General features: G+C 48.9%; 2 protein-coding genes across 4 annotated transcripts; one reads left to right on the plus strand and one right to left on the minus strand.

Annotated features, from left to right (window-relative positions):
• Positions 1-2,155: 2,155 nt before the first annotated feature.
• LOC101872656 (nucleoside diphosphate kinase 6) lies at positions 2,156-4,934 on the minus strand. 2 transcript variants are annotated; one of them, XM_034063413.1, is made up of 6 exons: positions 4,843-4,934; positions 4,551-4,653; positions 4,436-4,475; positions 3,714-3,874; positions 3,283-3,459; positions 2,156-2,296 (listed from the first exon to the last, which is right to left on the minus strand). In XM_034063413.1, exons 1-5 carry the CDS (start codon positions 4,921-4,923, stop codon positions 3,314-3,316), a joined length of 531 nt encoding a protein of 176 aa, XP_033919304.1. In that variant the 5' UTR covers positions 4,924-4,934; the 3' UTR covers positions 2,156-2,296; positions 3,283-3,313. The 2 variants fall into 2 exon arrangements, with proteins under 2 accessions (XP_033919304.1, XP_033919305.1); XM_034063414.1 differs by having other exon boundaries at positions 4,817-4,864.
• A 62-nt stretch (positions 4,935-4,996) lies between these two features.
• Positions 4,997-13,472, plus strand: LOC101872489 (RAB, member of RAS oncogene family like 2B). 2 transcript variants are annotated; one of them, XM_034063374.1, is made up of 8 exons: positions 4,997-5,145; positions 5,225-5,254; positions 5,337-5,416; positions 6,952-7,031; positions 7,900-8,011; positions 9,897-9,994; positions 10,240-10,323; positions 10,575-13,472. In XM_034063374.1, the coding sequence occupies exons 1-8, from the start codon at positions 5,024-5,026 to the stop codon at positions 10,650-10,652; spliced, it is 684 nt and encodes a 227-aa protein (XP_033919265.1). In that variant the 5' UTR covers positions 4,997-5,023; the 3' UTR covers positions 10,653-13,472. The 2 variants fall into 2 exon arrangements, with proteins under 2 accessions (XP_033919265.1, XP_033919266.1); XM_034063375.1 differs by having other exon boundaries at positions 5,050-5,145; positions 5,225-5,416; positions 7,882-8,011.
• Positions 13,473-13,742: the final 270 nt, after the last annotated feature.

Below are 13,742 nucleotides of genomic sequence, written 5' to 3' on the forward strand. Positions count from 1 at the left end.
CCACTGAGCAGCAGGTTTGCCTAATGATTGTAACCTTGTACTTCTTGGTCACCTGTGGCCCTGCACCCACAGCACTGCTCCTCACACTCCCTATGGCCAGCTCTGTCCTCTCACTGCATGGAGCCAGCTCTCCAGGGCTTCTCACCTAAGCCTTGCCCAGACTTGTGCATCCAGTCTGCCCCAGAGGCCAATTACTGCACTTTGAACAAGATGCTTTAAATAGAAGGCTGAAGTTTGAGAGAGATTTCCTTGTTTGCAGTTTGTCTGCTTGGTACCCATTCCCCACAGGCTTCTCTCCACAGAGAAAATGCCATCAGAGCTTCAGTGCCCATTACTAAGAGCCCAGAGCACTTCACTTTCTCCCCTCACAGGTTTTTGTGAGAGCTGTAAACAAGGCTTAGAGTGGCCTATGAAAAGTTTGAGGCAGTCACTCAGGAGTTAACTTTGAAGCTGTTCACATTTCAGCTGTGCAGACTCCTGATCTTTGAGATGTTCATATTCTAGGCAAAGAAACACATAAAGTTGTTGAAGTACTAGAAGGGGAAAAAGGTAAATAATTTAACCTCAATGACAGTAAACTTTATGGAAAACTTCAGCAAATACAAAGCTGAAGCTCCACAGCCATTTGTAATAATGATTGTGCCTTCTTGCCCAAATTCCCTCTCTATGCTGAGGCAGTGTAGCTACACTATAGATGTATACTACAGCCGGGTCAGATAGGTATTGTTTCTGTGAAATATGGGGAAAGCACTTCCTTTGGAAAGCAGAAACTCTGGTTCAGCAGCCTTCAGTCTAATACTCAGATACCAGCTTCTGTGCAAACAGGCAGAAGGCATTTAAGCATTAGTAAAAAGAGGACAACAACCAAAATACAAATGTTGACTGTACATGAGATTGTTGCGGCATCAGATATTACATATTTAAGCTAACCCAGCATTTGGATAACTTGCCTTTATTATTTCACAACATAATGTTTGCAAGTCAAATAAAGAAATCGAAAATCTTTACAAAAGAGAAGAGCCTGTGCTGGGCATTACCAGGATTCATTAATCAGAGGTTTCAACTTGTTCTGTAAAAGCAGATTAGGGACAGGGAAGGGGCAGGAAGAAAAGTGAGAAAGGGTACAAGAAATTGTTCTAAATTAAAGCCATGGGAAGTTACAAAATCAAACATACAGCACAGGACTGGGAGGCACAGGGAGGATCACAGAACACACGTGAATTGTCATTATGAATTGGTTTCAGCTCTAACAGTTATTTTACTTCTTAGTAGCTGGTGCAGTGCTATGACACACTAAAGAAGTGAAACATTTCTTCAGTACTTACAAAGAGGGGAAAAAAAAACAATAAAAGAAAGACTTTCCCATGCCAAGAGGCCTCAGAGCAGAGCTGCTGCTAAAATCAAAAGGTTTCCTTTGATATTAAAAGCATTTTTTGACACTATCTCCTCCATCTAACACCAAATATTTCAGTATTATCGGAATCATGGAATGATCTGGGTTGGAAGGGACCTTAAAGCTCCTCCAGTTCCAACCCTGCCACAGGCAGGGACCCCTTCCACTGGAGCAGCTGCTCCAAGCCCCTGTGTCCAACCTGGCCTTGAGCACTGCCAGGGATGGGGCAGCCACAGCTTCTCTGGGCACCCTGTGCCAGCGCCTCAGCACCCTCACAGGGAACAGCTTCTGCCTTATATTACATCTCCTGACAGACATCACAGGACATCTTTAGATTTACAAAACAAATGCTCTGTGCAGGGCAATGGCACTGCCCAGTTCCAACAACCTCTTGCGTGCAGTCTTGGTGGACCACAGAAATGTTCATATGGACATAACTGGCAGTTACCTAAGGAATGGTGACAGTCACCTGATAATCACTCTGTGAAAACACTGCACCACTAAAGCCAGTGCTGTTTGAACTTGAAATTTAAAAAAGGTTGCTTTCCCCAAATGTAATAATGGCAAATGACGAGGAAAATGAACACATTTCAAACAAGAAGTGTAAGCCAGGAACTGTTGTTTAATGGTACCCCAAATGAATAGCCAAAAAAGAAAGCAAAATATAAATAAAGATGAAACTAAAATCTTCAGGGTTACTAATCACATGAAAACCCCACAGAACTGTCAGACACTGGGGGATCAATAAAATATCAGTTGACAGTAGCATTATGGACAGCAAGATTCCAGAGCTGTATAAACACAAACTCGATCATGAGCAGATCCACCTTTGGATACTGCTGGTGAAAATAAAACAGCAATGCAAAAACGCAGAAATATTCCGCAGATCCTTTTGATCTGTACCTGGAACAAAACAATGACTGCATTTAATCTCATATAATGGTAATGAAGGAACAAATGTGTTGATGCATTTGGTCAAGAAAACTCTACAGAAGCATCTCCTACAAGTACACATTTTTCAATCAAATGCCCAGCATTTCACATAGCTGTCTTAAACTAGCCAAAGCAACTTCCCTTTGATCTGTACCACAATGATGCACTAATGAATTGGTGACTCAATCAACAACCTAGTCAAGAGCTGTAGGGAACAGTATCCCCAGTGTTAGTCACACATAACTTCAGAAGAGGAATCTTCTTGTCCCAAATGCAGTACCTTCACCAATACATTTGCAATTATCTGAAAGAAATTCACTCAGTACAACATGGCACCTTAATTAAAAATATCAGCATTGTAACTGCAATCTGGGGCAGTTTAAATGGACTAAAAACTGGTACAGGAACAGAGCTCAAAATGCATCAAACAGGGAAACATAAATAAGCATATCAGAACCTTGGTTTGTACCTCAAACCCAAGTCCTCACATACCAGGATAGGATAACTATATCAATCATTGCATAATGAAATTACTTTGTCCATATAATTTACAAAGGACATGGAACTCTACTTCAATGCCCAGTAAGAGTATAGGCAATGAAGCCTCTTGTAAAGAAATTTCCCAGCAGAAGTTCTACAGCCCCTATGTACCAGCATTCACATCAGCTTCTCTGGCCTTTTATTATGGATTTGAGAAATCCATAGCTCTAATGACCAGTGAACTCCATGGCTAGATCTCTATCCCCAGATGGAGTACTGATACTTGAGAAGTTTTTTCCTAAACTGCCTCAGCACCTGGAGGCTGCATGAACAACATTAATTCCAGGTCACACACATGATGTGCATTAGGTCTTTCTCTCCCTCATGCTCCTTAAAACACGATGCCATGGCTCTATGTCTTGTTATGAAGCTGACACAGTGTGTCTAGCAGCTACTCCCAGCTCAGCAAACCATACCCCTGCATAACTCAGGTAAACTCTTGTCTCTTCATCTCTGAACACAGTGGACACGCTCCTCTGCATTGTAATACACCTGCCCTCGGCGCAGATGTGGCTCTTCCTGCTGGTACCAGAGCTGCTCATCGAACTCTGGGAAGAAAAAGGCAATTTCTCTGCTGGCTGATGCTGGTGAATCTGTTGGAAAACAGAGGAGAAGGTGAGCGATGACAGTGTGACACTGCAAACGTGCTACGTTCCAAAGGGAAGGGCAAAAGCCACAAGAAAAGCACCAGGCTCAAGTCACACCAGGACAGGGGTGAGCGGAGGCTGCAGAAGTGAGTAAACCGTTAACTGTGACTTCCAGACTGGAAAGCAAGCAAAACACCAGTGCTCACACCTTCCTGAGCTCCAGCCTTTGCCCAACACTCAGCAAAGAAGGATGAGTCTACCTGAGCCATGAGTGGTATTCCTGGTGTCAGTGAGGCCATAAGCTCCTCGGATGGAGTCTGGGACGCTGTTTCGGGCTCGGAATACTTTGGTGGGACCCATCAGGGATCTCCAGAGTGGGACAGCATTCTCATGGGCCAAGATGTAAGCCCACATGGGGCCACTGAGAAAAAGACCAGGGAAGAGGAGAAGTAGATAAGGTTGCAAACTGGCATGGCTTCATTCGTATAGATGTGCAAGTGCAAGCAAAGAAGTGCAACTGTCTTCCAGTGCTTCTGGGAGGCGACACAGTCCTACCATGGCACCAGACCCTGAGTCTGTGGCTCAGAGCAAAGTATTGTGTGTGAATGCCCTCTCCCTCGGTGACGGCACCCACCACCCTTGGGGCTGCCACCCCATTAACTCCTACTGTAGTCACCGCAGGGTTATCTCCGGCATCTCTCCACTGCTGAGCCCAGGGTGAGACACGTCCCACGCCAAAGCGGCCCCTCCGGCCGGAGGCAGGACTTGGGTCCTGTGTGCAGCGCAGGGCGCTCCCTCCCGGGACCCGCAGGCACCGGCTCTGGGCACGGCGGGTACCAGCGCAGGGCGCTCCCTCCCGGGCCCCGCAGCACTGGCTGTGGGCACTGCGGGTACCGCAGGCACCGGCTGCGGGCACGGCGGGTACCAGCGCAGGGCGCTCCCTCCCGGGCCCCGCAGCACCGGCTGCAGGCACGGCGGGTACCTGGCCATGAACTCCACGAGCCGCTGGTAGAAGAACCGCCCTGCGGGAGAGAGACGGGGGGGTCAGAGCGCGCAGCGCCGCCGGCCCCGCGCCCGCTCGTGCCCGTGCCGCCTACCCGCGTGCTCCCGGTAGAACCGGCGGCTCTGCTCCCGGCCGCAGCGCAGCTCCTTGGCGCGCACTATGAGGAACCGGTTGCTGAGGATGGTTTCGTGCACGGCCTGCGGGCAGAGGCGCAGCGCTGGGCGGCGGCGGACACAGCTCTGCACCGCACGGCCGGGGGCCCGGAGCGGGAGGAAGCGGGGGCTGTGCGGGGCCATGCGGGGCGGGACAGGAAGGGGAGGGAGGAAGCGGTGAGAGGCAGCACGGAGCGGGCTGCGGTACCATGATGCGGGGCGCTCAGCGCTCACCTCCAGCACCAGCGGGTGAGCCACAGCGTCCGGCTTCAGCAGAGCCAGCGTCAGCTGCAGCGGCCGCCCCACCGCCGCCATGGCGCCCGGCGCGCCCGTGACGTCAGCGGACGTCGCGCTCGGTGACGCGGCCCGAGGCCGGTTCCATTGTCGCGTAGCAGCGGGACGCGGAGGCGGGGCCATGGCGGAGGCACCGGAGCAGCCCCGGGCGGAGGCACCGGAGCAGCCCCGGGCCGAGGCGGAGGCACCGGAGCAGAGCGTGAAGATCATCTGCCTGGGGGACAGCGCCGTGGGCAAGTCCAAGTGCGTGCGGTCCCCGCGGTAGGGCAGGGCGGCTCGCGGCCGTTCCCGGTCTAACGGCACCGCCGCACTCTTTCCGCAGGCTGCTGGAGAGGTTCCTGCTCGACAGTTTGTATCCTTGTGCTGCCCCTCGGGCCTGTGCGGCGGGGCCGGGGAGCGGAGGTCCCTGTGTGGGTTCCTTAACGCGGCCGCAGCCACCCCCAGCAGCTCTCCACCGTCGCCCTGACGCTCTACAAGCACCGCGCCCGCGTGGACGGGCGGGCGGTGCTCGTGGGTAAGCGGGGCTCGGGGACGGGCCGGAGCCGGCTGCGGGCAGAGCGGCGGTGCTGGGGGCAGAGGCAGCAGCGCACGGAGCCCGCACCGCGGCGGTTCCTGCGCTGGGCAATGGGTGCCAAACAGTTGTTTGTAGGCAGGGAAATGGGGAAATGGAGGGGGATCACAGAATGGGGATGATCAGAAGGGGTCTCTGAAGCTCCTGTCCAGCCCCTGATGAAGCAGGGCCACCTTCAGCCACTTGCCCAGGACCATGTCTGGGGGGCTTTTGAATGTCTCCAAGGATGGAGACTCTACAGCCTTCCTGGGCACCCTGTACCTGTGCCCAGCCACCTTCACAATGGAAAGTGTTTCCTGATGTTCAGAGGGAAACTCCTGTGTTTCAGTTGTGCCCTCTGCTCATGTCACTGCACACCACTGAAAAAAGTGTCTTCACCTTTGGTGAACATAAGGCTGATCATCCAAGCTGCTTGGCAGAGAAGACCTCTCATGAAGTGTGATTTGTAAAGGCAGATAATTTGATCTGAAGACTCAGACTGTGCAGAATTACCACTTCCCTTGCTAGTTTGATTTTTACTCTGCTGTTAGAGGCCATCGCCAAATTCCGCGTGGTAGAGTTAGGATTGCATTAAAATATACTGTGTTCATATTTATGGATCTTACTTTTCCCAAGGATTTTAAGGTTGATAAATCCCTGTGTTCTGGAGTGACCTGGGGTACGACAGACATATCTAGAGGATTTGGTAATAAAAGCAGCAGTGTTTTTCAATAAGGCATGGCAAGTTGTCTCAGGACAGCTGCTGCATTGCCTGGAAAGTTCATTTAGGGACATTCAGTAGGTCATGATCACTGGCACCTCTTTTGTCCTTCTAAGTGAGGATTCTGAAATGGTACATTAAAAGGGTTGGGGTGGGGAGGAGCCCTACCTGAGACACACAGATGGAAAAGGGCATTAGAATGCTGCTGACTGTTCAGGTATGCTTCGTGATACCCAGTCTACAAGGTACTTAATGAACTGGGATCTGCCTGTCTCTTCCCTTGGGACCCTGAACTGGGCTCTCGGCCCTTAGTAATTTTAGAATGAGTTGTGCCCCTGGGAAAAGCAGAGTTGGACTGTCCATGAAAGCAGAGAGAATATTGCCATGGGCAGGCACCTGGCTGTGTACCAGGTTGTCAGAAATCAAGCCAATTACAAGAGGTTCAGGTTTTGTTTCCTGTTGTAATCTCTAGTGACAAAGCACTATGCATTGTTACCACACAGCACTTTTGACTAGCTTTGTCTTTCTGTTCTTTACTCTTTTGCTGATATGTTTATAGCCATGCTCAGTTTCAGCACAACACATAGTTAAGTGTAGCTGAGAAAAGGTCCTAGTTCTGCATAATCTCTTAGCCCTAGAATGTTTCAGATTAGTGAGGTGAAATCACCATCTGTGACCCCGAGTAGATGGACTGGGCTTTGTGTCCTGGGTTTAAGTTCTAAGAAAAACAGAACCTGAGAAGATGTGTCATTCTAAGTTTGGTTTTTGTGTCTTACAGACTTCTGGGACACAGCTGGACAGGAGAGGTTCCAGAGCATGCATGCATCCTATTACCATAACGCTCATGCTTGTATCATGGTAAGGGCAGTGTCTCAGCTGTGAGTTGATGCAATTTTGACTAATGCAGTCCCAGCTGACACGTGGCCTGTGTATTACTTGTTGTGACAATGCTGCTTTAGATTTGTCTCTTCCAGTGGTTTAAAAAACTTTCCTATATTGTTCTTTCTTCTCTCACCAGATAAAAGCAGTGTACTTGGGTATGTTTAGCTCTATTCTGTCTTTCCTCATAGCACTCTTACTATATTCCCTGGCTTTGCTGTCTTCTAAATTTCCTTACTTTTGTAAGCATTCCTTTCTTGTTCTGTTATTTGACTATTGGATTATGTAGTACAAAACTGTTCTGACATGTTCCACAGGGGTGCTACATAAGACATTCTTCTCTGGTCTTCTGCCCTTTCTGTTTTCCTATAATTTGCTCTTCCCATTTATTAGCTCAAATAAGACTTTTTTCCTGACTTCTGACCGGTTCTCTGAGGTCTCTTGCTTTGCACTGTTGCTCAACCTTTCCATTCTTTCTTATCACTTGTGAGCATTAGTCAACTTCATTGGTATTTTAATTGTTAAAATGGAGAAGTCTTACATCTGACCCTACTTAGCAGAGCAGATCTTTCCTATGCTTGTTCACTGTCATGGGTGATGCAGTGTTTGCAATAGTACAAAATAAAACTATTAAGGAAAATGAGGCACTGCTCCCGGCCTCGTGCAGAGAAGTGGGCTAACTGCATGTTTCAAGGCTTTCTGGATACTGTCCCTTGTCTTTCACACTTTCTAACAAGCACCAGTTTCCTTTATTGATGCCCTCCTCGGAGAACTCTGGATTCTGTATTTGGTGGTCGATCAGGAGCTCTCCTGCTATGGCCCATCATAGCTGGTTCTTTCTTGGAAGGTGTTTGATGTGCAGCGGAAAGTCACTTACAAGAACTTGAACAGCTGGTACAAGGAGCTGAGGGAATTCCGTCCAGAGATTCCGTGCATTGTGGTGGCCAACAAAATTGATGGTGAGTAGATCTTCTTCTTTCAGACTCTCAGGATTGTGATGTGATTATCTTCAGGCTTGGCTGAGAATGTCATTCATCTGTTAGGTCCAGATGAGTTCTTGAGTATTAGTCCCTCAGGGCTGTATTTTACCAGTGAATAGCTGGGCCCTCTGCTGACCTTGATGCTGTCTTACAGGCTCTTGTCCTTGTTTTACTAGCACTTGAAAATACAATTTGATCTATTTAAAGTTTATTCAAGTGATGTCCTTCCAATTCTGCCCTTACCACACTGCCCACTGCATCCAGCAAGAAACCAAAAGCTGGTTGGAGCAGTACCTAACCAAAAATTGCAGGATGTCTTGCTAGAAGAGGAGCATAACCTATTATGTGGCTTCCCCTGCCCTTGTATTGCTAATTGAGGCTGCAGGTTTCTGTGGAACTCCTCCATGCTGAAGTGTCTATAATATACCTGGTGGCAAAATTGTGCACCTTCCTCTGCCAGTGACTGGATGCCTCCCTCTTCTTAGGAATGCCAGTTAGGCATTCCACACGTTAGTGCTGTCAGTTGGGTTGTGACTTGTCTCCTCTATACTGTGAGAGTGCATAACTCCATCAGCTTTCTCCTCAGCACCAACAAGAGAACACATACCCTTAGGACCACAGTCTCCTGCTGTTCTCTGTCAAGTACAGTGTCAGACATGGGCTTCCTTGCTGACATTCATGGTAGAAATCAACACAGCTATGAATAGTTGTGTCCACCTGAATAAGGTGTCCGGGCTTCCACTGCAGTCTACAGCAGTTCATTTGGTTCAGTGGTGTGGCTTAGGGCATGATTGAGCTTATCAAATAAAAGCCTTTCCTATAGGATGCGTCAAGCCAGCCTTGAATCCACCGGTTGCATGGACTGTAGAGGAAGTCGGAGGCAAATGGACTTGGTGTTGACAGGCATACTGTAGGCAGAACCTCTGTGTAGGTGAATCCTGATCATGGTGTTCTATGTGTGAGTGCACACTATTCCAGAGGAGTCCTTTGCCTTGCCTTCCTTTGCTGTATTCCACCTGGACTAGGAAATGATCAGCTCACAGCTCTTAACACAGGCCCAGGGTGCAGAACAGTTGATCCAGTTTCCTGCAGAGAGGCCAGGAGTGGCTGCCGAGGCAGTGCTCACAGGCAGCACCTGGAATCTGAACTAGTTCAGCTGCTGCTGTGTGAGACAAGGCTGATCATCCCCCTGTGCAGCATACAGGCTGCCTATCAATCACAACTGAGCTGCTCCTGCTCTGCCAGCACAGCCTCTAAATATGCAGTAGAGTTGTTCCAAACCTGAAATAAAGCCTCTGGCCTACTGAGGTTGGGGCAGCTGGACCTAACTGCCTGTCAAGTAAAAATATGTAACAGTTGGGTCATTTATGTACTGTGAGCATGCCCTGGACACACAGGAGTATAGGTACATGCTATAAAGGCGGGGGGCAGTTCTGGCTAATAGGCCAAACTGAAGGGAGAGGCATTACTTGTAATAGTGATGGTGTCCAGGTCGTATGGACACAGCCAAAATCACAGGGGTGTGCCTGGGAAACATTTATAGTTGCTGCAGGGCAAGTGAACGGGTATTTTCTAAGCTGTTACTCATTTACAGCACATCAGAATCCATCTGTAATTTAGTCAAGCACCATGGATAAACCAACAAGAACTCTTTCTTTTAGTGTCTCTTGTCAATGGTTTGCTGATGCTGTTGCTTTTAAAGCCCTGCAGCTGTTGGGGAGGACTCTCCTAGTCTTGTACTACAGTGAGGGGGCCTTGACTGCTCAGTTGGGCTCTGGTCTCATCTGTTCCACCACTCCTGCACATGTTGGCATTCTGCCTGCAGTGATGTCTTACTGACCATTTCTCCTCCTCTTGTCCCCAGCGGATATGAAGGTGACCCAGAAAAGCTTCAACTTTGCCCGGAAGTTCAGTTTGCCCTTTTACTTTGTGTCTGCTGCAGATGGCACCAATGTAGTGAAGGTAGGACACAGATATTTGACTCAGCATACATGAGACCTCTATATGGTCCAAGGACATGGAGACTGCTGTAGGCACAGAGAGCAGAAAATGGACTGGTACATGTTTGCCTACTTGTGAGGTCTGGTAACTATAGGTATTTGCAGAGTTTTGGGTTTGTTTTTCTTGAGGTGTGGGAACAGTTTCTGTATGTTACAGAAACCCAGTGCCTCTTCACTTTGAGTGACAAGTATTCTCCTCCTCATCAGCTCTTCAGTGATGCCATCAAACTGGCAGTTGCTTACAAACAGAATTCAACAGATTTCATGGACGAGGTCATGCGAGAACTGGAGGTAAGAAAGGCTCTACTTACTGCCCTCCTCCTAAGAGCAGCTCTAGGCCAAAACCCTGCAGGCATGGGAAGATTTGCCTTATAGTAGTGACACTATGGGGTTTGTGCGCTGCTCGTGTCTAGGTTGGAAGGGGTGAGGTGGTGATCCTCTGAAGAGCCTGCACTGCCCTAGACCAAATTGGAAAGAATCACAGCACAGTATAGCTGCTGCTCTCATGATTCTCAGCAGTTCCTTGTCCTGCTCCTTTCCAGAGCTTTGACCTGCAGAAAAGCGAGAATTTGTTGGATCAAGAGGAGAGCTGCCCTGAAGAGAATCCCCCATCTGCCTAAGCCCTGGACTCTGAGCCTGAGTTTCCCTTTGCTCTAGATTTAAGCTGGCCTTCACAGAGGAAAATGATCTTTCTCTTGCCCCGAGAGCTCAGCTGGGCTTCTCCCACTCTTGTGGGAGATTCTCTAGCCATGACCTTTCTTGATATGGCCTGAGCTGCTGCATATCGTGGTCAAGGAGAGAGTGAGAATATCCACAAGGTTGCTGGTTACTGCTTGCTTCTTCAAGGCAAAGCTTGCCTGGAGAATTCAGCCACTCTGGGACCTACAGGGAAGGGACCTATCTGAAAGCTTTAACGGTACCTATTGGAGAAAACAAACACTAAAAACTATTTGTATTTTTTTATATATGTATATACATATATAAACCTTTGAGCCTACATCCTTCCTGCACTTCTGTTCTAAAGCAGTAGTCCAGTTACTACACAGTATTAAGTCCAACTGCTAGCCCTCCCCATTGCTTTTCCCAACCAGCACTGCTTCTGTCCATGTGTGTGAGCTCTGGTGTAATTTCCTTGGGTTTCCTTCCCCATCCTGTTATGGAGCAGCCAGATCCAGTAGACTTCCAGCACACCTTCTCCTTTCAGGTCTGCTAGAGCTGAATCAGGTGGAATCACACCCAGGAGGCTTGTCCTATCCCAGCCTGATGGATGTGGCTGCTGCTGCTCCCATGTGTGTGTTCAGGAGGCTTGTGCTGCATAAGTCTAGTTTCAAGTTCACCAGTGCATTGTACACACCTACAGGGATCCCACCAGTAGCTGGCCTAAGACACATTGTGTTTCCAACTGCTGTCCCTGTAACCTCTGTGCCCTTCTTTCACTGTACCCTCACCCTCCTCTGGGCAGGCCCATTTGAGTGACACCTCACAGATAACTGAAGGGAGAGCTGGGAGCATTTTAGGGAGAGGCATCTGGCAGGGACAGCAGCAGCCAGGCAGAGTGATGGAAGTCCAAGGTGACCTTGCTATCAGCACCTCAAACATCAAATCTGTTCACAAATGCAGCAAATCTCAGAGGAAGGTGAGGAAAATAATCAGGGGTAGATTACTTGTTTGGGACAAGAAGAGGGTGGAGAAAGAGGAGTCAAGGAGGATGGAGGGATGTATAAGCATGGAAAATGGACAGAAACAGGGATAAAGGAGCCAGTTACAGATAAGCAACTGCTGATTGTTTTGCTTGTTTGACTGAGCCTTGCGCCTGATCACCACAGTCTGTCCAACCTTTTTGAGAGTGACTCCAGATGCTGTTCTGTGTGGCGCCAGTCTGTACCTGGCTGCAGCAACGGCAGAAGGACCATAGGCCATAGGGACCCAGCAGCTGGAATCACCAGCCAGCTGCTGGTGGGAGTGCTCTGGGGGTGCATGCAGTCCACTAGTGAACTTGAAGCTGGACCAGCTCACAGGCAAGAGGAGACATAGATCTGGAAAGACCAGATGTGTCTGTACCAGCTGCTGGGTAAGAAGCTTGACATCCAGCCACAGACATTAACTGAATTCCCTTGCTCATATTTAAGGAACCTGCGAACATGCTTTGCTTGTGAATCTAGGGAGTGATTTGTGTGTATGTTCCAGTCCTGATCAGCTGGAGAGGAAGATGAGTACTGGGTCCTGCTTTTTATGTTAAGTGGGTTCTGGGAAAGGTCCTGCTCTATGCTATTTTGGTTTGCCATTCATGCCTTTGAGGTATGTATGTGTATTCTTAACTGTGGTCTGGCTCTTCAGAAACCCAACTAAGCAACTCACATCATTGGGTTGAGACAGGAGAAACCTCCTGAGAATGAGAGTGCTCCCAGTTCAGCTCCAGCTCTTCTGCAAGGAGGCATTTCCTGGGAGCACAAACACAGCATGCACAAAAACTGTGTGCACACTCTGAGTTTGCACACAGGATGCGTAGAGACACACATGGGGTACAAAGAGAAGGTGCAGTGCACAAGCAGAGTGTGCACACCCAGACTCTAAAACACCTGTCTTGAACACAAGGGCAATGCAGAATGTTCACATACACAAAGAATGCCTGTGTGTGCAAAACTGGCACACAGAACACATACACAGGCAGTGCATGCACACGCTACAGGACACATACATGCAGAATGCACCCACCCCTACACCCTGCACGCAGTGTGCACCCATCCATCTGCCCATGTACATGCTCACAGCAAACCCAAGTGCCGTATGCCATGTAGAATGCACCTTCTATAGATGCACATGCAAACTCACATGTGCACACATGCATATACATGTCCACCCACACATACAGGCATAAGCACATGCCCACACTTCATACATGCAGAGGTACAGAGCAAAGTGCGTGTGCTTTGTGCATCATCTTGAGTCCTGCTGTACTCTTGTTTTGGATAAGCTGTGTAGACAGAGGCGTTCGAGACATTGTGCCTCAGTTCCCTTCTCTGCCTGTTTCTGAGCTTTTTCTGGTTTCCAAAAGCAGACACTGCAATGGGGTGCGGCCTTCCTGGGTGCCGAACCTACCCCTTTCCCCCTCGTTTTCCTTATCACTCCCTTCCCTCGGAGAGCTGCTGCTGCTCTGCACTGTCCCTTCTCTGTTTACAAGTCACAGACCTGCAGGATATGGGCTCCTACATTCAGGCACAAGCAGCAGTCTGAGGCTGAAGGTGGAACTGCCGTTGCTGTACTCAAACACTGCTTGAAGCGCTCAGGCTCCCACAGAACACAGCCTGCTCCGGGCAGCGCCGCTCTGTGTCCAGTGGGATCTTACACCCTGCGCGCACCAGAACAGCGGCTCCCTTGGCTCCTCCGAGCGCAGGGAGCCCGGAGCACCCGGCAGCTGCTGCCAGCCACAGACCGGGGACAGAGCCCTGTCCCCCGCACCACCCAGCCCCAGGGCAGCATTACATCATCTGTAATGTAGCCACTTTAATAGAGATATTTTTCTTTATTATACACTTTATTTTTGAATTTCCAGGGAATCCCTGTCCAGTATATAATTTACCCATCACATCCATACAATAACTAAGTATAAACCTGTGAAAGTATCTGGATCACTTTAAACTTATTTAACTATCTTATCCTCGGTTAATGCGGTAAGGCATACTTGTACTGTTTTATTATATATCAAGGTG

The sequence above is a fragment of the Melopsittacus undulatus genome, chromosome 5 (assembly GCF_012275295.1).
Source record: "Melopsittacus undulatus isolate bMelUnd1 chromosome 5, bMelUnd1.mat.Z, whole genome shotgun sequence".
NCBI classification, from domain to species: domain Eukaryota; kingdom Metazoa; phylum Chordata; class Aves; order Psittaciformes; family Psittaculidae; genus Melopsittacus; species Melopsittacus undulatus.

What these genes read in the sequence shown, in the direction of transcription:
- LOC101872656 (XM_034063413.1), bottom strand. Translation starts at nt 4,923, where the DNA reads ATGGCGGCGGTGGGGCGGCCGCTGCAGCTGACGCTGGCTCTGCTGAAG. An exon ending in GTTCTACCGGGAGCACGCGG is followed by an intron (nt 4,476 to 4,550) that starts GTAGGCGGCACG and finishes TCTCTCCCGCAG; the next exon opens with GGCGGTTCTTCTACCAGCGG. An exon ending in CTCGTGGAGTTCATGGCCAG is followed by an intron (nt 3,875 to 4,435) that starts GTACCCGCCGTG and finishes TCTTTTTCTCAG; the next exon opens with TGGCCCCATGTGGGCTTACA.
- LOC101872489 (XM_034063374.1), top strand. Translation starts at nt 5,024, where the DNA reads ATGGCGGAGGCACCGGAGCAGCCCCGGGCGGAGGCACCGGAGCAGCCC. An exon ending in CGGGCGGGCGGTGCTCGTGG is followed by an intron (nt 5,417 to 6,951) that starts GTAAGCGGGGCT and finishes TGTGTCTTACAG; the next exon opens with ACTTCTGGGACACAGCTGGA. An exon ending in ATGGCACCAATGTAGTGAAG is followed by an intron (nt 9,995 to 10,239) that starts GTAGGACACAGA and finishes CCTCCTCATCAG; the next exon opens with CTCTTCAGTGATGCCATCAA.